The following is an 18174-nucleotide window of genomic DNA, read 5'->3' as shown; positions in this document are numbered from 1 at the left end:
GCCATAATACAGTAGTTCTGAACGTAGATCATCATTAAATTGTACAGAAAAAAAATCATTAGTCGACTGGTTACGCATACAGCTGTGTTCCAAAGAGATTTAGTAACAGACAGTCTTACCGCCGTGACCTGTCTGCGGTTGCGTCCGCTGACGTTGGTGGATAGCGGCAATAACGGTCAGATATAGATGTCACAGTCCATGTACCTAGGTTTGAGTAAGATTAGAACTGTCCTTGCAATGTTCGGCTTCTTCCTACCTTCCAATGCAGAAAATATCGAGTACTCGTGCGAGAACACACGGGAAACAGTATGCGTCTCGAGAACTTTACCCGGTTTGCCACTTCGGGACGTCAATTCTGCCCGCTGGTACGTGAACGTGAACGGCGGTTCTCCGACAAGTGTGAAGACAATCTCCGCTTGATCGCCTGTGCGAAATCGGCGTCAGGAGGAACTGTGGACAGTGATAAACCGAGTTCCCATACCCTCGTGAATGTCTTGATATATTCTGTTACCGTGCCCAACTTGTGCAGAGGGAAGTGGATGAACATTGAATCGTAAGTCAGTAATAGATGCCTTGCACATTTTTTGTTGGTGGGCAATTGAGGTTATAACAACCTCTCCGGGCTGTTGCTGTAGTAGTGCGAAGGGAGATACTTTGGCTTCTTGAATGTAAGACTTGACGTTAATGCGGTATCTGATATTTCAATCGCGAACCATTCGTCAAGCGCACACAGAAAGAATGGATCTTACTCACCCAATTGACCAAGGCGGGGTGCCTTCTAGTTGGAATTGCGCAACATCGCCAACGCAATAATCTTCACGTCTATCGAATGGCACGATCGCAGCAGTCTCGGAAACGTCGACCCAAATAGAAGACGCAATAGGATTCAGTGCAGCATGAGGACAGCCAGATGCATCTGAAACAGACTCAATGACCACCAAATGCGGTCCAATGGACTGGAATTGATAGGACTCCAGTTCAATCTTCCAAGAATACTCGTGAACTTCGATATGAGTATGATCAACTGTGCTCGCAGCCAGGTTCTTGATAGATAGTTGCAGCCGGAAAGGGGGTGCTCCGGAGAAGGCGATGACGCCGTCAAGAGATAGGCGATCCAAGGGAACGAAGTGATCATTCAAGCAATATGAAAGTCTATTGCGATTCCTGAATTGGGCGGAAGGACGCATCGACACTTGTTGCTCGAACAGTAAGCGTTCAGATGTCGGTATGAGTGTCTGCTTGTGCTCTTCAAGGGGATATGCGGCGTCTCCGATCTGCTTGACTTCGTAGTACACCCGACCAGGATTGGAAGTAAGAAGTTGCAACCTGGTACGATGCTGTATGCTGTTAAACACAGGCTGATCGACTAATTTGATGCCACCGTTCTCGCTGTTCTGGGCAATGTTATACATGATTTGGAAAGGAGGTCGACCTGAACAGAGAACACTCAAACCATCGCACGAATGGTAAACCAATAACTATCGGAGTCTTACCCGTAAGATCCAAGTCAACGTGGTCATCCCGTCCTTCGCATATAGGAGGGAGGATATAAGAGCGATTGAACGGCTCGTAGGCGGCCGCAGTATGAGATGAGAGTTGTGCTGCTGGTCTGGGAACCCAGTCGACTCTATACGTCGAAGCGTCAGTCACCACTGTTCCGGGGCATTGGGCATCCGAGACCTGAAGGACATCAGAGGTGAGCACAGCAAGAAGGCATTTCACACACCTCCAGCAGTTCGTACTCTCCGGTATCGGTGACATGGAGGAAGTCATTTGGTGTTCTGAGACTTGCTGTGGAGATTCTTCTTTGACCGTCCACCACATGTCGATATTTGACTTTCCAATCCTATAGTACTCGTTCAACCTTTGCTCCTCATAAGTGCTTTCAAGATACTCACCCCTTCACCAGTCAGCCTCAGTGGAAGTCTGGCAGGTTTGTTCTCGAGAACCGTGATTTCACGTTTACCATCCGCACCATAGAATTTAACGGTTGGCTTCAACCGTCGAACTTTCACAGAAATTCCGGGGGAAGAAATTGTTCGTTTGCATCCATACTTATCTTCAACGCTGACTATGTTCCCGTGAGCAAGCTTTTCCAGACCGAGGAACAAGATGATAGCTCACTCAAGTCAATATCAAAGTTACCACCTTCTTTATCGATCGGGAACGGGATGGGAATCTGTAGTGTCTTCCGTGCCGATTCGATTCCAGGAATCCGGATTGTCTCTGAACTTGTCGGGCCGACAACTTGCACTTCAAGGTTCCAAGGTCCAGATCCCTAATGATCGAGTCAGATCATAGGTTCAAAAGTGAACTGGCATGAATTCTCACCCGCAGTTCGACATCGACATCTACCAGATTACCTTCGCAGCTGCTAATGGCCTTCTTTTGCCTTCCGCCAGCGTCGCCACGTGTGATGAAGTCTGCGGACGCCGGAGGATGGACGATTTGGTCGATAGTTGGGCCATTCAGATCGACTTTTTTGTAATTAGCATCGCTGATTTTTGTAAAAGTGAATGTATAATGCCCGCTGTGCTCGGGTTGAAGAGTGAATTCTCCCCGTGAAGTAGGGAACGTTTTCGACCTTTCGATCGCAGGTTCCGAGTCTTTTTGTATCTGGTAATAGACATAGAAGGGAGGTGCACCGTGGAGGACAAGCGAAGCGGAGACACCAGTATCACCGGAGCTGGAAAGGTAAGTATATCAGTGATACTCCAACATCGAATGTCGGATAATATATTTACCACTCGTGTATCTTTTTCCAGGCGATTTCGGCAGTTGGTTTTGGCTTTTCTACGACGGTACAGGATTCAGGTGCGAGAACGTCTCCATCGCACCACTTGCAATTCGCATTAGGAATTAAGGTTGGGAGTGAGCTCAAGACAGATAACACACCTTGCCTCGAACACTGGCAATCGTATACTCTCCGGGGGAACTAGCTATGAGAGTTATGTCACGCTTACCCGGTTCCGTAGTAAGCGTTTTCCTCCAAGGTTTGTATTTCTTGTACTTTTCATTCTCTCTGTCAACGGTGGGCCTGTACTTGAGTTCCACGGACCAAGGCCCGTCAAGAGAGTCGGCTTCATTGGCAGTCACAACCAAACGAGCTTCCGCACCTATGAGGAGAGGTGTAGGGTTTCCAGGACTACAGTGCTTGAAAGAAATGGATGGACGCTGTAGAACTCGGAATGATTGAATTGTTCTACGCTCGGTTTCAGCCCGTCCATCAGGCGAAAGAAGTATCACATTTCCGATAGCATCCATGACCTCTTCCAAAGCGTAAACATGAGCTCCTGGAGCAGCCAACGAGACTGTTAGAGGTACCCGAAGCTTTTCTGGGGCAGCTATCGATCGAGTTGTTTTGATGTGAATATTGGTTTGCGCGTCATCCTGCGTATTCTGTGGATGCCTCTCCGAGTCTCCTTCTATCCCCTCTACAAGGAAAGATTCCTTTTTTCCATTGATTGCTCTAGACCATCTTAGGCTCAATGGAGGCACGCCACTAATATCCATCATTAGCTGAACATCTGGATCCTGACCCATGCAGCGTATATCGTCCGAAACTTGGTTTTCGGAAACAAACTCTACTGTGGGACATGGCACAACAAGTGCCTCTGAGGGAATCACTAGCCGCGCCTCCACATTTGAGATGTCGACGACTCGTTCTAGACGGACGATAGCCGGCTTAGAGAGTCTGATGTGGTGGATGGACTGGGATTTTTGAAGGCTGGAATGGGTTATGTCATCGGAAGACGATGCCTCCTCGTCGTCATATTCGTCAAAGTCGTCTTCTTCCCCATTAGAAGCCGTGACGCGCGCCAATTTTAGCGTATCCATGCGAGCTTGTTCTATTGCTTTGAGGTCTTTGCCGTTGAGTTCGACACGTTCAACATGACCATGGTGACCCAGTGGTATTATAGAATAAGAGAGGTGAATAGGATTGGTGTTATTGAATAGAATGGGAATCAGAACAGTTGATTCTGGTGTAGGTAGGCAGAAAGACATCCCATTCGCATTGAGTTGAGCGGTGCTTATTGGAGACATCCGTACTGTGTGTTGTCCAAGGAGGTGGGAATCGCCAGAACCCGCTTGTTCTGTCGAAAGAAGGCCAAAGGTAAACGGTGCCACAAAATCATATAAACGAGAAGATTGAGGTGTCATTGCCCATTCCACACGGCCTGAAGGTGGTGAACAACGGTTTGTTGTGGAATTGATCAGGAAACGTACCTGCAGGCCGTGTAAATGAATTCAAATGCCCTTCACCGATGTTCAATCTAATTCCACCAAACAGAAGCCCGTCCGTAAACCACAGAAGTATGACCTGCAGGACCACTACTGATTTCCCATAGTTAAGCCTAGGTATCCGTAGAACGGAGAGAAGGATGCAATACACGAAGTCGACGAGAAGCCATTTCTGGCACAAATGCAACGAGGTGTTTGAGGATGCGAGTGAGCGAAAAAAGTCCAAGGCTTTCGCGGCCTATACAGATTATTAGTTTCCAAATATCGCCACCAGAACTATGGGTTTGAATTTACCTGACAAAAAAGACCCAAGCTCAGGTAGTACAGTCTCTGGGACGGTACATCTAGGTATTTTTCGGGTATCAACGGCTTTGAGTTCTGCTGCTGGGTCGTGGCAGCTGACATGGTAGCTTCCCCGCGGCAACTTGCTTGCGGAAATAAGAAGCCTTGTGGCGGAAAGGGAAACTTGGACGTTCGAGTGAAAGACTGAAATTAGAACGACCGCAGCCAAAGCGGGAGCCTCACGTGACCGTTCACGTTCGTGACAAGTCGGAAGGCCTGCTTCGGATTCTTTTCTTCGAAACTCAACTGCGCTTTGACTGCGCTTTTCTCGAGCCCGGTCAGAACTCAGGTGTGTTTCTTTGTACATTGAATCGATAAACTGCTCTTCCGCATATAATATCTGGGACTCTTGTGCGCTGCTTCCCTCCTCGTTTCCATTTCGTACAAGGTCTTGGTCGCGCTAATTCAAGTTATGTGAGTTGGTTGTATCCGAACTTGTGACTCTCTACACGTGTTGAATCTATTCTACAGCTTCGAAGGTAAATGGGCTTTTCCCAAGGATCCCTTTTCTTCCATCGACCATGGTCATTGATGTATCCCGCATAAAGACAATGTCTTTTCCGCCCTTACCTACGATCCCCCAAGACATATATATGGATGTTGTCACGCATCGATCGCTGCAAAGGCCAGCAGAGCCTTCAGACCATGGGGATACTGAACGCCTGTCTCTGCTCGGGGAACACGCGATGAGAATGGTGGTCGCTCACTACATATTCTCCCGGTATCCCTCCCTCACAGCAGACGGCATGAAAGTAACTCCCCATCTCTCTCTCTACTCTTATGCAGATTGTCGCTCAAGGCTCTCTCTCCGCTGTTAGCAGAAGCAAGAGGAAACACTTTCCAATCACAATTACAGAACCTGGGTAAACCATTACACACAACAATACAAACTGAGGCTACTTGCGGCCCCCGGTACAGATCCTTTAACAAATGACGAGGTGCGTAAACAAAAGAGTCGCCTCGATTTGGGGTCCTCAACCTTATCTGTGAATAGGAAATGATCCAATTTTTTCATACTTATGTGGGTGCCGTTTATCATAAGAATGGACTAAAAGATGTCATATCGTGGATTTGGGGATTACTCGAGCCATACGACCCTGCGGTAAACGTGGATACTCCAAGTCAAGATGGTGGTGATTCATCCACAAATGCTCAACCTCCATCTTATCAAAGTCAACAACAGTACACACCACCCTTCCAACCACACCAGCCACATCCTGGACCTGCCCCGTTTTTCCAGCCACATCAGTCACCTCCTGTATCCTCCCCGTTTTTCCAACCACACCAGTCACCTCCTGGATCCTCTCCACTCTTCCAACCACATCAGTCACACCCTGGACCATCTCCACCCACCGAACCTGCTCCTCCCCTTCCCAACGGTGTCCCAACTTTCTTGCCCAACGGTGTCTCCTCCCTGATCACCCTTGGTGTCGTGAATCAGACAGCTGTACAGCGAGGTCTTGTGATCACTTATGAACCCGAAGCCGTTGGACTTGCACATTCCCCAATATGGACAGTCAGATGCATGAGTACGTGCCATTCGTTGTGGGAAGCATATTTTGACATGAAGACTATAGTTAACGGTGCTGAACGTGGACGCGGGCAAGGGAAAAATCAAAAGGTTGCAAAAGAAGAGGCTGCCAGACAAGCCTGGGTAAACATGGGTTGGTGTGAGTACTCCATTAAGGGCTCGACTTGAGAAAAACGACCAAACATTTTTCGAATCTTTAGGATCTTTCTTTTGAATCTCTTCTGATTATATTCGGTCGACAGTCTAGCGATGCATTTGTAACATTTTATCTGTGTTTTTGTGTACAGAACTACTCCATGTTGTCCATTAAGTGTACTATTATAAAAGTTCGTCGATGCTCCCCAAAACATTGTACCAAAACCTCTCGATGACTGCTCTATCAAAACCATTCTGATCGTACCCCAAGCTTACCCAAAGTTTTCCAACAAAAGTATAACCAAAAAGTAGCAGCCCTCCAGCCCGCTGACGGGATCCAGTTGTCAGAGTGTGTAACTGAATGTCCGGGAATGAATCGTGTTTATAGATTCCATCCAGATTTCCGAGTAACGAGAGACCCATCAAAGCCGCAGAGGGTGGTTTGGAAACTACTTTGCCTGGATCGACCGGGACAGGCGCTTTGGTAGGCGCCTTCCGTCTCCCAGCAGCTTTATCATCGTCCTCCTTTGCCCAAACTCGGGCACGAGCCCCTCTCTCCTCCGCCATTAGTCGACTTCGCGATATTATCATTCGACTTTTCGCAGCATTGGTGCTCTGTTCTTTGGCTTTCCGTGCTCGGTGCCAAAATGTCTTGTGTAGGTCACCATCTTCCAATTTTGGCAGGAACGTAGGGAGGACGACATTGAAGTACCCAATAGAGAGGAACCAATATGAATCACTTATAGGTCGCTCAACGAACAAATAAGGGCGTAAATTCAGTGCCGAGTACATCATGCTTTTCAAAAAAAGTAAATGAGCGGATCCGGAAGTACAACCCAGATCATCGTGACTTACATCGGAAGGTCCCATTTGGCATCAGTTGTCTTCGCCCATGAGATACTGCAGATGGCGAACAACGCGCTAGAAATCGACACGCCGTGCGCCTTACACGACTTGAGAATCTTTTTGGTACGTTCCTCATCGAAAGAAACGGTTGGAACGATTGTATGTCGCTTGTTTCCATGACATCTCGGGAATGAGTGTCCGCCCTATGTAGTGAAGCGGATTAGAAAGAGGTGAATGAAAAACTCCTTACACACTCACGACAAGTTTGCCTTGATTTGCAGAGAAATCGACTCTAGCTGCCATCCGAGAAAAGTCTCCACTTGGACTGGCGGGAAGTCTATGTTCCAAAGCGGGCGGCAGAGCGCAATGCTAATGACGAGATATAAATTCCGTGACAAATGAACGGAAACGCCTGAAAGTCCTCACAGGTTCGAGTTCGACATCGCATCGAGTTTCCCATTCTTCCTGTAAGATTTCACGAAGTTCGCCTTCGGTGTGATTGCCAAGGAGTGTGAAGAAATCGTGGGCAAACTGGTGCAAGGCCATTCCATCCCCGAGATAGTGGGTTGCGCAGATCAGGAGGTCATATTCTTGCTTATGGACGGCATGTTCATCGCCGTTGAGCGTGTTTCTGGTGCTGTTTGCCTCGTTCCCGTTAGTGTGTTTGGCATGAGTATTGTGGCCATTAATGCCCGTAGGTGTTGTGGACGGGGTTATGCCAGGTGAGGCTGTAGGCTGTGACAATATCAAGTAAGATGACCGTTCACTTGAAAGGGTCCGTGGTCCATTCAAATACGAGTTCAACAGCTCTGGACCGAATATTTATCATTAGCACGGCGAAGGAGGCGGAGGCGGCGGCTCATACTCACCCTCTTTGGACAGGAATTGATACTCCAGGTTCTCATTGGCTTTCTTCAGAGCATCTTCTTTCGTACTCGGGGTTTCGTACCTAAATGACCCATTTTAGACTGTCCAAACGTGTTTAGATTCAGGTCAAGACTCACACAAATTTGACATCGTTGTAGTCGGTCATCTTGACTCCGGAAGCAAGTAAGGGATGTCTCATTCGGAGGATGGCCCACACAAGAGAGACCCTGCTACGTCGTGCGATGTGGGGAAGTGCACGAAAGCCTAAATGAAGATACCTGAAGGAAATGTAAATGTCCAGAGGTGTAAGAGTAAAACGAAACCACCTACATATCGTTGACACCATCCTCCCTAGACGGCAAAAAGTAGGACACTTCAGTTTCTCCTAGTTGCCTCTCGTAGAGTCTTGAAGTTAACGTCCTGCCAGGCATTTCTGAGTGGAGCTACGAGCAAACGGTTGAGGTTTCCGAGGGTGAACAGAGCCATCCCCTGAGTGAACGCTCATCTCATAAATATTGGAATTGAATAGGGAGAGGCACCGTCTCGGTATGTTATTCGGCAACAGCTGGCATCGGGAAGAACCTGATCAAAAGGAGAATAATGTTTAGTATGGAGGGATTGCAACTTCATCCGAGACAACGGTCGAGGACGTCCGACACGGGAAGGCTGGGATGATACATCTCAACGGCGCTGATATCAGATTTCCCAAAACTTGGACTATAACGGACAGCCTGTGAGTCGTACCACGTCGGTAATTCATAAGGAACAAGGAACAGGAACCCCTAATATGTATACAGTTTCTCTCTAATTTTAGATTTCATGGTACGTTTCGAAACATTTCCCCCGTTACTTCTTGATTTCATTGCCCTCAGAATCAACCTCCCAGACCACGTCCAAGTCGGTCTTTGGCTCTGTGTTGCGACCAGTACGTCCGACGCTTTCAAGATCAACGGGCTGGCGTGGCTGTGGTTGCTGTTCTAGCGATTTCACCCACGTAAAGTACCTAAAACACATTCAATGTCCCGAAGCAGACTCATTAAGGCATCTTGGACTTACATAGTGCCACACAGTATCACGAAGATAGATGCACCGCGATTACTGCAACCAGACTAAATCTTCGTTATCAACTATCAAGAGAGAGATGCACGCACATTGTCAACAAGTCGTGGAAGATTAATACTCCTAAAAGGGTTTGAATCACCGAACGCGCAGCCTGTCAGAGGCGTTAAGACGGGCATACTAGCTCTCTCGAGGAAAATACGCACACTTGAAAACATATGTGTCACTGGACTCGTCACTTTGATACTCAGTAAACCCGCAACACATAACAGAAAACCGAAGACTCCTGTCACTAGACTTCCCCAGCCGAATATATGTAGCTCATGGTTGCCGCGCTGAATCATCTCATAAACCAGCCGCAGTTCCCCGTTCAGAACTATAAACGGCAGGAGCAAAACAGCGGATCCCGCGTTGGTCCACCAGGCGAGCTTGATTGTGGAATTATTGCAGTGAGGCAATGAGCTTTTGATCAAAACGGCGTGGATCGCGATGAACAATGAAGACAGGAGCCCGTAGAAAAGTGATAGAATGCTAGGAGAAGCCGTTATGGGAATTGAAGAAGAGGGTGCGACTCCAAGGAAGAAACCTAGTGTAACGATGATAGCGGCACCTACCGTCCTTGGGGACGGCGTCGATCGAGTGTTCAGAGAGGATATGAAGATAGTTAGAGGTAGTTGCATTCCTCTGGCAATCTAGAGAGAATGGTTCAGCCTTATACTGATGTATCACAAACGAAACGAACCTGAAAGAATGACGCCTCAACTCCTCGTAAACACAGAGTGTTGAATACAAGCCCGACAATGTTGACAGTTACAACCGGGACTAGCTTTTTAGCAACTGAAAGATCATATCTTGGAATTTCGACATGCTTTGAGGATGCGGCGGCCACACGTAACAATACCACCGCAATGAGTAACTGGTTGAAAAGGAATAACAGAGGCAACTCGGGGGCCTTGTCCAAAACCGCCTTGTTCCTGTAGTTCACATGTTGGGCTTTTCCAATGCTGGGATAACGAACACTCTTACACAAAAACCATCTAGGATCACACATCATGACGACGAGCAGCATAGGATCAATATCTGAGACTAACCACCAGGGCAGCAGACATGTAGAACGTCACAACACCAGCGACTTTAAGGGTGTTGGAATTGAGGGAGATCATCTTGTCAAGCGTCTTTGAAAAGAAGGAGTTCGATGGAGAGGCACAAGAGTATGAAGTTGTGCAAACTCATGCTGTTCCAATAAATAGAAATAGATCTGTCGGACATCGTGCAGGCAGTGAGTGGAAAAGCGCCGTGACACTTCCGAATACCCCTGAACAGCCCTGAACGGCATGTGACATGTGAAGGTCTCCTTATACTATTTTATTTACGCCCCCCAACATTGTTCCCGCTCAACGCGTTGGGCTACTCCATCTTCCTATGGACTCCGAGAGCAAGCCTAGTTGGCTATCCAGGCTCGCCAGTGAAGCGGATTCCGAAGACACACTCCTTGCGACAGGCAAAAAATCCCGGACGATGACTCTCCGCCAGCGACGCCGTTGTCTTTTAGCTACTTGCATATCTCTTGCAGCGATTTCATTGACTGGGTTTCTATTTCTCTCATCATGGGATACACAAATTCCATGGACACGTCCGGTATTGGAACACCCAAGCACTGTAGGATTAGACACCAGTGTGCACAACATCTCAACCGAGCCACCACACAAAGAGCTGGATCCCCTTGATCCTCTCGCATCTCTACTGGGGCCACCAACCGCCAAGTTCCGAGGTATGAAACATGGCAATCCTAGGTCAAAAAAAGTATATGTACTGAACCTCGTTCCAGACAACTTGCGACCAGATATCCAATATCTATCGTCGTGGCCAGATTCTGGATGGAGTGAGTGCAATTGGTGACATTAGATGGATATTTGACTGAACCTGAACTTCCTTTCTCAGCGAACGACGTTATTGCCTATGTCAGTCTTCATGCTGTTGCTTTCTGACCATCAATTGACATTGCAGTTCAGATCAACTTCATATATCTGGCACTGATAACAGACCGTGTGCCCATCGTTCCAGTTTTCACTCCTTCTCATATCGGTGGCAGTGTTCCACCAATCGCGTTCGGAGACGTTTTTGATGTACCTCGCCTTCGAAAACTTCTCGGAAAGCCGGTCTTGGAATGGCGAGAAGTGAAAGATGAAAATAGCACGGAGGTGGAGGAACTTGGGTGTTGGTCTATTTGGGAGACAGCTCAAATGGGTGCCGAGAGTCCCCGTGGTAGTCGTGTTCCAGGGCTTCTGCATCTAGGTAAGCCTCTCGCGGAAAAAGCCGACTCTCCCATTCCTTACAGCGTCTTCCTCAGACATCTCTTATACGAAAACTCCCGAATGGATTAGGCATAATCCAGGTGTTTCTCATGATCCTCACACGTTATTCTGGTCCCTTGCCCGACTATCATTCCCTGAATCTCGTCAGGAAAGCCTCGTACCACCTCATCCTTCTCCACTACATCAAGCTAGCCTTCCACCGGATGAGCACATGTTATGCTATGACTTTATGTATTACGTCGGGGTACAACAGGTGGGTGTATACCTAGTATTAGGCGTCAATTCCTCAATTAATGCCATTCATATCTAGTCTTGGGAATTTGACAAAGACTACAGTCCCACCTGGCGGCATGTTGCACAGTATATGCACTGGAACCCTCGATTTGAAAAATTAGCGGATCAGTATGTGAACAGAGCACTCGGGTTGAGTGAGAACGAACCTACGCCCCTGGTAAGCATCTAGTTTCACTTCCAGTAATGGTTCATTTCAGCTCAAATAATTTACCGCAAGTACATCGCGGTTCATGTTCGGCACAATGACTTCCAAGACTGGTGTTTTGAGGTTTCTCTCTACGATTGTTTCGCCAAGCTACCTGTTATCGAACGACGAGTCCAGGAAGTAAAGGATGAGCTTTTCCAGAAAAGAGGAATATCTGTGAACCACGTCATTATGACCAGTGATGAAAGAAACGAAACGTGGTGGAATGAGGTTGCAGAACTGGGATGGAAATGGCCTGATCATTCGGAAACAAAGGCGAAATACGGTGACTGGTAGGGAGTTTTTTTAGGTCATCTTTCTTTCGTGCGATAACGATACTTGAAATCAGGTACCCTCCCCTTATCGACGCGACTATCCAATCTCGTGGTATCGGTTTTGTCGGAACTGACAGGTCCACTATGTCGGTCATCGCCAAACGGAGAGTGGAAACCTGGTACAAAGGGGCAACGAGGCTAGTGCGATGGGGCAGTCCAGCGGCAGACGACCATTAATCAAGGGGACTCGTTACCTTTCGTAACTTGTACTGGTTTCGCGTGAACTAAAATTGTCGTTCTTTACGGGTTTATTTGTGTTCATCTATAGGGAATACTTTAGGGTAGCGGTTTTATTCCAAAGGAATATTGTAATACATTCTTCACCTGACGCTAGCTATACAGTACCGATGTCCTAAGAACCCGACATGAGAGGAGCTACACCATATTGCTCGTCCCATTTGGTCGCCGACGGCTGTGATTATCACGACGAGATCTCTTCGGCGAAGTCTTCTTGACAGACAACCGTTTAAACCCATTCTCACGAATGGCACCAATCATAGACAGTAAAGAAGGCATTACTACCACCAGTGCTACTATCTGTTCGATATCACCCGGGTAGGATAGAAGATCAGGTTTCGATCCACATTAATGTTGACTGATTAATAGCATACCTGACCAAAACCAGCAGCTTCCCCATCATTCGCCTTGTTTTTTGCAATCAATTGTTCGCAGGAGACAACGAAGTATGTCCATACAAGGAATTCTATGATCAGGATACCCACGAGCATAGGGTCGAGGTTACCAGATGACCACCGACGTCGTTTGGGCCGTCGAGATTGGGAAGAGTTGGCAGAATGACTACAACTCCCGAGGTTCAATGGGGATATGGGATTAATCGAAATGGGATGGGATAGAACGAGATTAGGTGTGGCAGGGGAGTCATCTGAAGCGGCGGGCGAGAGGGGAGTAGGTGTGCCAGTCAGAACTGGTACGGTGGTTTGATTGATAATTGTAGGTGTTTTCGTTCCAAAGTCTTCACGCACTTTTCTACGACGATTGCGGTAGAAAGAGAACAGCTCGTGAAGGCTTAGTCCCGTATAAATCGCGAGAAAGAAGGAAGAGAATGCCAACCCTACACGCTTCCCGGTGCCCACAGCTTCTGTTCCCCACAAAAAGAAAACATACTGAATCTCCGCTTGCGCAGGTTGGGCAGCTAGGCACCCGATGGTTTCCACACGGCTCCTAGGGTTACGGTGAGCTAATTGATAGCGCAGGAGGTTCCAGACACACCACATGTATACTGTCATAGCCATAGAAAACAGGGTCTGAATCATTGCGCCAAACTTGACTCGGTAGTCTAAGATATTACGGCTGGAGCGGGCTTTCCGACTACCCGCTTTCTGACGGGAATAACTAGCCAAAGAGACGAAGATGCCAATATTTGCTAACCTGGTACGGCAGGGGCATCGTCAGGTCGATAATATTATCGTAGACACGGGGGGTGCATTTCTCACCACACGAGATTGCACACTTGAAGAACCTCCAGCAGCGTTATGAAGTTGATGTTGGCCATCGCAGCAATTGTCAGCCCAAAACTCATTGTAATGCAGGTCCATAGAGCAATTGGCGCGTCTTGCCATGACCTATTAACCAGAACCACTAAAAGAGGCACAGTTGAAGCTCATGCGACTGCAAGTCATCGTCAACTGGACAGCGAACCTAGGAAAAGCGTCTGCAGATAGAAACTGATCTGAAAGAAAAGATGCACTTTTTGGTAACAGAACAGACCGAGAAGACAACGGCTTACTCGTACGCCAGGACCCGAAATATCTGGGTCCATAAATCTCCATGAATTCATCCCTTGAAGAGACTGAGTCTGGCATTTGTCACCCATTTCGGGCTTCTGGAGGAAGAGAAAGAGGGTAGTGCAACACCACCCATTTATATGCACTGAGCGTCGAAATTGCTGTTGAATAGATTTAAGGCTACAGGCTATGCATGGCACTGGAAGGAATCACGCGTCACGCGCCACGACTTTAACTCGACATTCAGGAAACTTCCTCGTACTTTACCGGTATGGATTCGAATCAGTGGAGGGGTATTTATTACGATAACCATTACAGTGCCTCGACTCTCGTTTAATAATCCTAGAACAATTTATCCAGTGGGATGGAAGTTCGCATGTGTATCATCCGCCAAAGAGTTAGAGTCGTCGGCAACCGGACACCATATTTCTTTCCAAGTTTCAAGAGATAACCATTCATGTAATTTACCTCCGTGTTAGTGGCACCCTTGCGAATGTCAGCCAACATCGAGGAGATATTGAACTTCGTTGCCTCTGCGACACGCAGACATTCTTGTTCCAAGAAATCAGCCTGCAACAGTCGGGATACAAAGGATGGTGGGACCGTCAAATCGTTCTCTACAGACTTTCTGCGTTCCAGTGCCTTCGCGGCTGCTTCAGCAGCAAAAGCTTGTGCAGCTTCGCGACAAACTGACCGCATCACCCCATGCGCGGCTTTCGTCTGGAATAATTCTCCATTTCTACATCCCATGATGCTCGTAAGCGGATTGATGACGGAATTAACCACCAATTTTCGTCTCATGGCGATCTGTACCTCTTCCATCGGACACCACGTCGTATTGAGCGCGTCCATGAGCACGAGTGCAGCCACCGAATTTCGCAAGCTTCTGTATCGCGCAAAGTGAGGGTCATCTTCCGACTCGACGATGTCCGCCAGTCTACCGCGTCGATCGGGTGTGGGGATAGAATAGTTTTGAAATTCCGCTTCGAAGTTTCTTCCCGCAGAATCTGGGACGATGCCAAATCGGATTTCGCCTTTCCCTGCGTGGATGACATTAAATGGAGATTTGGAGTGTACACCATGTGTGTTGGATGCGAGGATGAAGTGGGGTCTGGATATTGGATTGCGGAAGACTTCTTGGATGAGTTCTTCGTAGACACCCATACCGTTCTGCATGAGGATAATGGTTGAGTTGGGCGAGAGCCGGGGAGAAAGTTTTCGGAGCGCGGGAAGTGTCTGGTGTGCTTTCGCTGTGACAAACAGGGATTCAATACTGTTTTCGTGCACTCCGTCGTCACCGCCCTCCTTTTGGATGTCTGTATAGGGATTCTCTGATGATTGCATCTTGGACCGTATCCTGGGCCTGGCCGCCACTCCATCGAACAATTCCGACTTGAACCCCGACGCGTTTTCGAGTACTCCTGATGCTTCGACGCGAATAATTCCTCCGCTGTCCTGAACATCTCGTGCTTGACGAAGGGTTTTATGAATAAGAGTGATAGTGTGTGTGGATGGCAGGACCCGACGTAGGTGGTGAGATATGAGAGAGCCAATAGATCCAATTCCGAGAACATGAAATCGCATGTCACAGTAAGAGACGTCCCTCCACTGGTCATAGAGCACCTGAAACAGTGGAGAAGTAAGATACTGAGAGGGGAAGGGAATAGAACGCCGCCGAACGGTCGTCGGTCTCTCACTTGTCCACTCGAAAAAAAGGGTCTCACGTGATCACCGACGGGTGCGTCAAATTCTGCCAGGAGGGGGGCATATTGGGTAGCATGTCCGATCCGTTGACCCCCAATTTTGGCAAGTTTTTGGTACATTTGGATCAGGTAAGGAAATTTGGACCATTTCTATGTACATTACCGATACAGCCTCACATCTATTCTGCCTGATTATTTTACTAATTCTTAGGGTATAACGACTTGTAAAAATTCGAAACGGTACGGTACCTGCCGCCAGCCAGGATAACCCTGGCGACCTAATTTTATGTACATAACGGATTGGACCTGGCTACCGACTAGGCCATTTCAGCACACTAAAGGATCGTAGGTGGTGCTCAATTTGGGTGGTTTTATGTACACTAGGATCGGAGTGTCGGCCAAAATACGACCCTTTTTTGGTACATCCCAGATCGGAGAGTCCAGGGTATATGCCCCCCTCCTATTCTGCCTTCTTCTCAGACTGAAGACTTTCCCATGCTGCTCTCCGAACTTGTGTGCAAAACTGTGCCTTTGGATGCTCCTGTCTGCTATTCGAGGTGCCTTGCATGATCTAGTTTGTCCTCGGTTTTATCAAGCCTCAAGTTGGCTCACTCAACAGGACCCTCACGAAAGGATCCGAAGTTATTGGTGCGGAGAGCTGAATACGTGTCGTCATGGAGTGGTTCTTGAGGAGCTTGTGAATCTTCACATGGCCGAACCCACAGCTAGTCTCATGACGATCGCCGATGTTTTCGCGTCCGAGCACATAAAAGATGCGGTACACGCCATGACCTAGAATTTCTTCCTACGCTCAACTACTACGAACTGTGAAGCACAATGTCTGTCGTTTTGACAAGAACTGGTATAAAGGTATGGTGAACAACTTCTAAAAAATCATCATGCCTCATCTATGGCATAGATGCCGCTTGTAGGGTATGTTGAAATCATGCATAGCAAGTCGATCTGATAACCACTCACTATCGCCAACGTGCAGCTTTGGTCTCTGGAAGGTGATTCTCCAGAAACATAACCTATTCTACCTAATCTAAGACGATCGTGCTTGCAGGTTGACAAACCTACATGTGCTGACGTGAGTCAAAAATCGATCAAGCCCGGTATATTGTTGATCGATGATAATTCCTACTCAGACTGTATACGCTGCAATCAAAGCCGGCTATCGACTTCTCGACGGAGCGGGTGACTACGGAAATGAAAAAGAAGCCGGAGAAGGAGTTCGACGTGCCATCGCTGACGGTTTGGTGAAACGAGAAGACTTGTGTAGGTCCATCTAGCTTGGAACGATCTCTTCCTGAAACCCGTTCTTGCAGTCATTACTTCTAAACTATGGAACACTTTCCATGCCAAGGAGCATGTAAACCTACCTTTTCGTTGCTTCAATGCAATGTATTGACCATCATCTATAGGTCAAACCGATGGCTGAAATGCAGCTCAAGCTTTGGGGAATCGATTATTTTGATCTTTACTTGACCCACTTCCCCTGCTCACTTGCCTACGTTGATCCCGCACATAGGTACCCACCCGAGTGGTGGGGTGATGACAAGAAGACTGTAACGCTCGGTGAAGTCCTTCCGATCCGCGCTTTGGATGAGCAAGTACTGACGACACAATAGCTAACGTACCATACCAAGAAACCTGGACCGCCATGGAAGAACTTGTGGACGCAGGAGTCGCGAAGAACATCGGTGTCAGGTTCGAATCTAAATACCTGCTTGAGTCCAATGCTGATAGTTTCGATTTTGTGCAGTAATACGCAAGGATCGCTCATCTTGGACGTAATGAAATATGCTCGCTACCAGCCGCAAGTCCTCCAAGTGGAGTGTCATCCCTATCTATCTCAGGACCCTCTCGTCAAGCTAGCAAAGACACTTGGCATCGCTGTAACCGCGTACTCGTCTTTCGGTCCCCAGAGTTACTTCGAACTCGGTATGGGAGAGGGTGTTACCGCTTTATTTGACCAGGATGCGGTTGCCTCTGCTGCGAAGCGACTTAAAAAATGTACGAATCACGTTTTGACCTTGGTCTCAGATGCTCGAGCTCAGCAACTTCCATATAGCTCCCGCACAAGTCCTACTTCGCTGGGCTACTCAACGAGGCCTCGCGGTCATTCCCAAGACCAACAACGAGAAGAGATTGATGGAAAACCTTGACTGTTTATCCTTTGATCTCACGGAACAAGAGCGTGACGCCATCAACAAACTGAACAAGAACATCCGAGTTAGTTTTTTTTTCTTCCTCTCAGACGGAAGAATCTTTTTACTGAAGAGTTTCACAGCTGAACGATCCCGCCGATATCGACCCAAGGCTTGCTATCTTTGCTTAAGCGTGTTCACGTTGAAATTCGGTTTAAATATCTGTCTGGAAAAGGACGTGTACATATTATGTTTGCTCAATCCGAAAGCCCTATCTTTGCGAGGCGCATTTGGATCGGTCCAGCCACTACAGATTCCTCTTCAAGCCTTTGTCTGGCGGCTCTTTCATCTTAAAGGTCTCACACCTGGTCTATGAATCCGGTGTCGTGAGAAGTCCCCACAATTCTGCGCTAATATCATAGCAGT

At 47.8% G+C, this 18174-nt stretch overlaps 8 protein-coding genes across 10 annotated transcripts; 3 read left to right on the top strand and 5 right to left on the bottom strand.

The window, feature by feature from the left end:
* Nucleotides 1-5: 5 nt before the first annotated feature.
* E1B28_001464 (uncharacterized protein) lies at nucleotides 6-4745 on the bottom strand. The gene is made up of 13 exons (XM_043147399.1): nucleotides 4537-4745; nucleotides 4228-4480; nucleotides 2896-4178; nucleotides 2745-2839; nucleotides 2332-2686; nucleotides 2125-2278; nucleotides 1899-2071; nucleotides 1727-1846; nucleotides 1494-1680; nucleotides 754-1432; nucleotides 482-693; nucleotides 257-424; nucleotides 6-204 (listed from the first exon to the last, which is right to left on the bottom strand). The coding sequence occupies exons 1-13, from the start codon at nucleotides 4645-4647 to the stop codon at nucleotides 116-118; spliced, it is 3879 nt and encodes a 1292-aa protein (XP_043016108.1). The 5' UTR covers nucleotides 4648-4745; the 3' UTR covers nucleotides 6-115.
* A 77-nt stretch (nucleotides 4746-4822) lies between these two features.
* Nucleotides 4823-6350, top strand: E1B28_001463 (uncharacterized protein). The gene is made up of 6 exons (XM_043147398.1): nucleotides 4823-4998; nucleotides 5056-5336; nucleotides 5403-5522; nucleotides 5579-6113; nucleotides 6162-6254; nucleotides 6316-6350. Coding segments are annotated over exons 2-6 (981 nt in total). The 5' UTR covers nucleotides 4823-4998; nucleotides 5056-5105; the 3' UTR covers nucleotides 6318-6350.
* An 83-nt stretch (nucleotides 6351-6433) lies between these two features.
* Nucleotides 6434-8444, bottom strand: E1B28_001462 (uncharacterized protein; the record flags this gene model as incomplete). Its single annotated transcript, XM_043147397.1, has 7 exons — nucleotides 8294-8444; nucleotides 8101-8241; nucleotides 7966-8045; nucleotides 7523-7905; nucleotides 7355-7465; nucleotides 7106-7299; nucleotides 6434-7046 (listed from the first exon to the last, which is right to left on the bottom strand). Exons 1-7 carry the CDS (start codon nucleotides 8392-8394, stop codon nucleotides 6434-6436), a joined length of 1623 nt encoding a protein of 540 aa, XP_043016106.1. The 5' UTR covers nucleotides 8395-8444.
* Nucleotides 8445-8652: 208 nt separating this feature from the next.
* On the bottom strand, nucleotides 8653-10312 carry E1B28_001461 (uncharacterized protein). The gene is made up of 7 exons (XM_043147396.1): nucleotides 10114-10312; nucleotides 10049-10059; nucleotides 9765-9996; nucleotides 9229-9714; nucleotides 9115-9176; nucleotides 9020-9061; nucleotides 8653-8966 (listed from the first exon to the last, which is right to left on the bottom strand). Exons 1-7 carry the CDS (start codon nucleotides 10183-10185, stop codon nucleotides 8810-8812), a joined length of 1062 nt encoding a protein of 353 aa, XP_043016105.1. The 5' UTR covers nucleotides 10186-10312; the 3' UTR covers nucleotides 8653-8809.
* Nucleotides 10313-10367: 55 nt separating this feature from the next.
* E1B28_001460 (uncharacterized protein) lies at nucleotides 10368-12478 on the top strand. Its single transcript, XM_043147395.1, has 8 exons — nucleotides 10368-10793; nucleotides 10851-10904; nucleotides 10964-10983; nucleotides 11035-11317; nucleotides 11373-11590; nucleotides 11648-11788; nucleotides 11849-12108; nucleotides 12165-12478. The coding sequence occupies exons 1-8, from the start codon at nucleotides 10445-10447 to the stop codon at nucleotides 12325-12327; spliced, it is 1488 nt and encodes a 495-aa protein (XP_043016104.1). The 5' UTR covers nucleotides 10368-10444; the 3' UTR covers nucleotides 12328-12478.
* On the bottom strand, nucleotides 12479-14069 carry E1B28_001459 (uncharacterized protein). 3 transcript variants are annotated; one of them, XM_043147394.1, is made up of 5 exons: nucleotides 13810-14069; nucleotides 13605-13749; nucleotides 13381-13539; nucleotides 12762-13332; nucleotides 12479-12687 (listed from the first exon to the last, which is right to left on the bottom strand). In XM_043147394.1, the coding sequence occupies exons 1-5, from the start codon at nucleotides 13982-13984 to the stop codon at nucleotides 12526-12528; spliced, it is 1212 nt and encodes a 403-aa protein (XP_043016103.1). In that variant the 5' UTR covers nucleotides 13985-14069; the 3' UTR covers nucleotides 12479-12525. The 3 variants fall into 3 exon arrangements, with proteins under 3 accessions (XP_043016103.1, XP_043016101.1, XP_043016102.1); XM_043147392.1 differs by having other exon boundaries at nucleotides 12479-13332; nucleotides 13810-13840; nucleotides 13898-14069; XM_043147393.1 differs by having other exon boundaries at nucleotides 12762-13840; nucleotides 13898-14069.
* A 72-nt stretch (nucleotides 14070-14141) lies between these two features.
* On the bottom strand, nucleotides 14142-15597 carry E1B28_001458 (uncharacterized protein). The gene has a single exon (XM_043147391.1). It carries the CDS (start codon nucleotides 15477-15479, stop codon nucleotides 14238-14240), a length of 1242 nt encoding a protein of 413 aa, XP_043016100.1. The 5' UTR covers nucleotides 15480-15597; the 3' UTR covers nucleotides 14142-14237.
* Nucleotides 15598-16048: 451 nt separating this feature from the next.
* E1B28_001457 (uncharacterized protein) lies at nucleotides 16049-18057 on the top strand. The gene is made up of 12 exons (XM_043147390.1): nucleotides 16049-16172; nucleotides 16232-16468; nucleotides 16518-16531; nucleotides 16593-16608; nucleotides 16665-16688; nucleotides 16747-16876; nucleotides 16927-16970; nucleotides 17023-17176; nucleotides 17230-17308; nucleotides 17364-17614; nucleotides 17673-17833; nucleotides 17892-18057. Exons 2-12 carry the CDS (start codon nucleotides 16436-16438, stop codon nucleotides 17937-17939), a joined length of 954 nt encoding a protein of 317 aa, XP_043016099.1. The 5' UTR covers nucleotides 16049-16172; nucleotides 16232-16435; the 3' UTR covers nucleotides 17940-18057.
* The last annotated feature ends 117 nt before the right edge of the window (nucleotides 18058-18174 follow it).

This window comes from Marasmius oreades, chromosome 1, assembly GCF_018924745.1.
Source record: "Marasmius oreades isolate 03SP1 chromosome 1, whole genome shotgun sequence".
Taxonomy (NCBI): Eukaryota; Fungi; Basidiomycota; class Agaricomycetes; order Agaricales; family Marasmiaceae; genus Marasmius; species Marasmius oreades.
The sequence above is the reverse complement of the archived record's forward strand: the minus strand, read 5'-3'. Positions and strand labels throughout refer to the sequence as shown.

What these genes read in the sequence shown, in the direction of transcription:
- E1B28_001464 (XM_043147399.1), bottom strand. Translation starts at nt 4,647, where the DNA reads ATGTCAGCTGCCACGACCCAGCAGCAGAACTCAAAGCCGTTGATACCC. An exon ending in GAGAGTACGAACTGCTGGAG is followed by an intron (nt 1,681 to 1,726) that starts GTGTGTGAAATG and finishes GATGTCCTTCAG; the next exon opens with GTCTCGGATGCCCAATGCCC. An exon ending in ACCCCGCCTTGGTCAATTGG is followed by an intron (nt 694 to 753) that starts GTGAGTAAGATC and finishes TTGAAATATCAG; the next exon opens with ATACCGCATTAACGTCAAGT.
- E1B28_001458 (XM_043147391.1), bottom strand. Translation starts at nt 15,479, where the DNA reads ATGCGATTTCATGTTCTCGGAATTGGATCTATTGGCTCTCTCATATCT.
- E1B28_001461 (XM_043147396.1), bottom strand. Translation starts at nt 10,185, where the DNA reads ATGATCTCCCTCAATTCCAACACCCTTAAAGTCGCTGGTGTTGTGACG. An exon ending in TGACACATATGTTTTCAAGT is followed by an intron (nt 9,177 to 9,228) that starts GTGCGTATTTTC and finishes CGCCTCTGACAG; the next exon opens with GCTGCGCGTTCGGTGATTCA. An exon ending in TTCCACGACTTGTTGACAAT is followed by an intron (nt 9,062 to 9,114) that starts GTGCGTGCATCT and finishes GTCTGGTTGCAG; the next exon opens with TAATCGCGGTGCATCTATCT.
- E1B28_001463 (XM_043147398.1), top strand. Translation starts at nt 5,106, where the DNA reads ATGGTCATTGATGTATCCCGCATAAAGACAATGTCTTTTCCGCCCTTA. An exon ending in ATCCTTTAACAAATGACGAG is followed by an intron (nt 5,523 to 5,578) that starts GTGCGTAAACAA and finishes ATCTGTGAATAG; the next exon opens with GAAATGATCCAATTTTTTCA. An exon ending in ATGGACAGTCAGATGCATGA is followed by an intron (nt 6,114 to 6,161) that starts GTACGTGCCATT and finishes TGAAGACTATAG; the next exon opens with TTAACGGTGCTGAACGTGGA.
- E1B28_001457 (XM_043147390.1), top strand. Translation starts at nt 16,436, where the DNA reads ATGTCTGTCGTTTTGACAAGAACTGGTATAAAG. An exon ending in ACAAACCTACATGTGCTGAC is followed by an intron (nt 16,689 to 16,746) that starts GTGAGTCAAAAA and finishes ATTCCTACTCAG; the next exon opens with ACTGTATACGCTGCAATCAA. An exon ending in GGTGAAACGAGAAGACTTGT is followed by an intron (nt 16,877 to 16,926) that starts GTAGGTCCATCT and finishes CCGTTCTTGCAG; the next exon opens with TCATTACTTCTAAACTATGG.
- E1B28_001460 (XM_043147395.1), top strand. Translation starts at nt 10,445, where the DNA reads ATGGACTCCGAGAGCAAGCCTAGTTGGCTATCCAGGCTCGCCAGTGAA. An exon ending in ACCAACCGCCAAGTTCCGAG is followed by an intron (nt 10,794 to 10,850) that starts GTATGAAACATG and finishes ACCTCGTTCCAG; the next exon opens with ACAACTTGCGACCAGATATC. An exon ending in TCCAGGGCTTCTGCATCTAG is followed by an intron (nt 11,318 to 11,372) that starts GTAAGCCTCTCG and finishes CGTCTTCCTCAG; the next exon opens with ACATCTCTTATACGAAAACT.
- E1B28_001459 (XM_043147394.1), bottom strand. Translation starts at nt 13,984, where the DNA reads ATGGGTGACAAATGCCAGACTCAGTCTCTTCAAGGGATGAATTCATGG. An exon ending in GCTATGACAGTATACATGTG is followed by an intron (nt 13,333 to 13,380) that starts GTGTGTCTGGAA and finishes CCGTAACCCTAG; the next exon opens with GAGCCGTGTGGAAACCATCG. An exon ending in AAGCTGCTGGTTTTGGTCAG is followed by an intron (nt 12,688 to 12,761) that starts GTATGCTATTAA and finishes GATATCGAACAG; the next exon opens with ATAGTAGCACTGGTGGTAGT.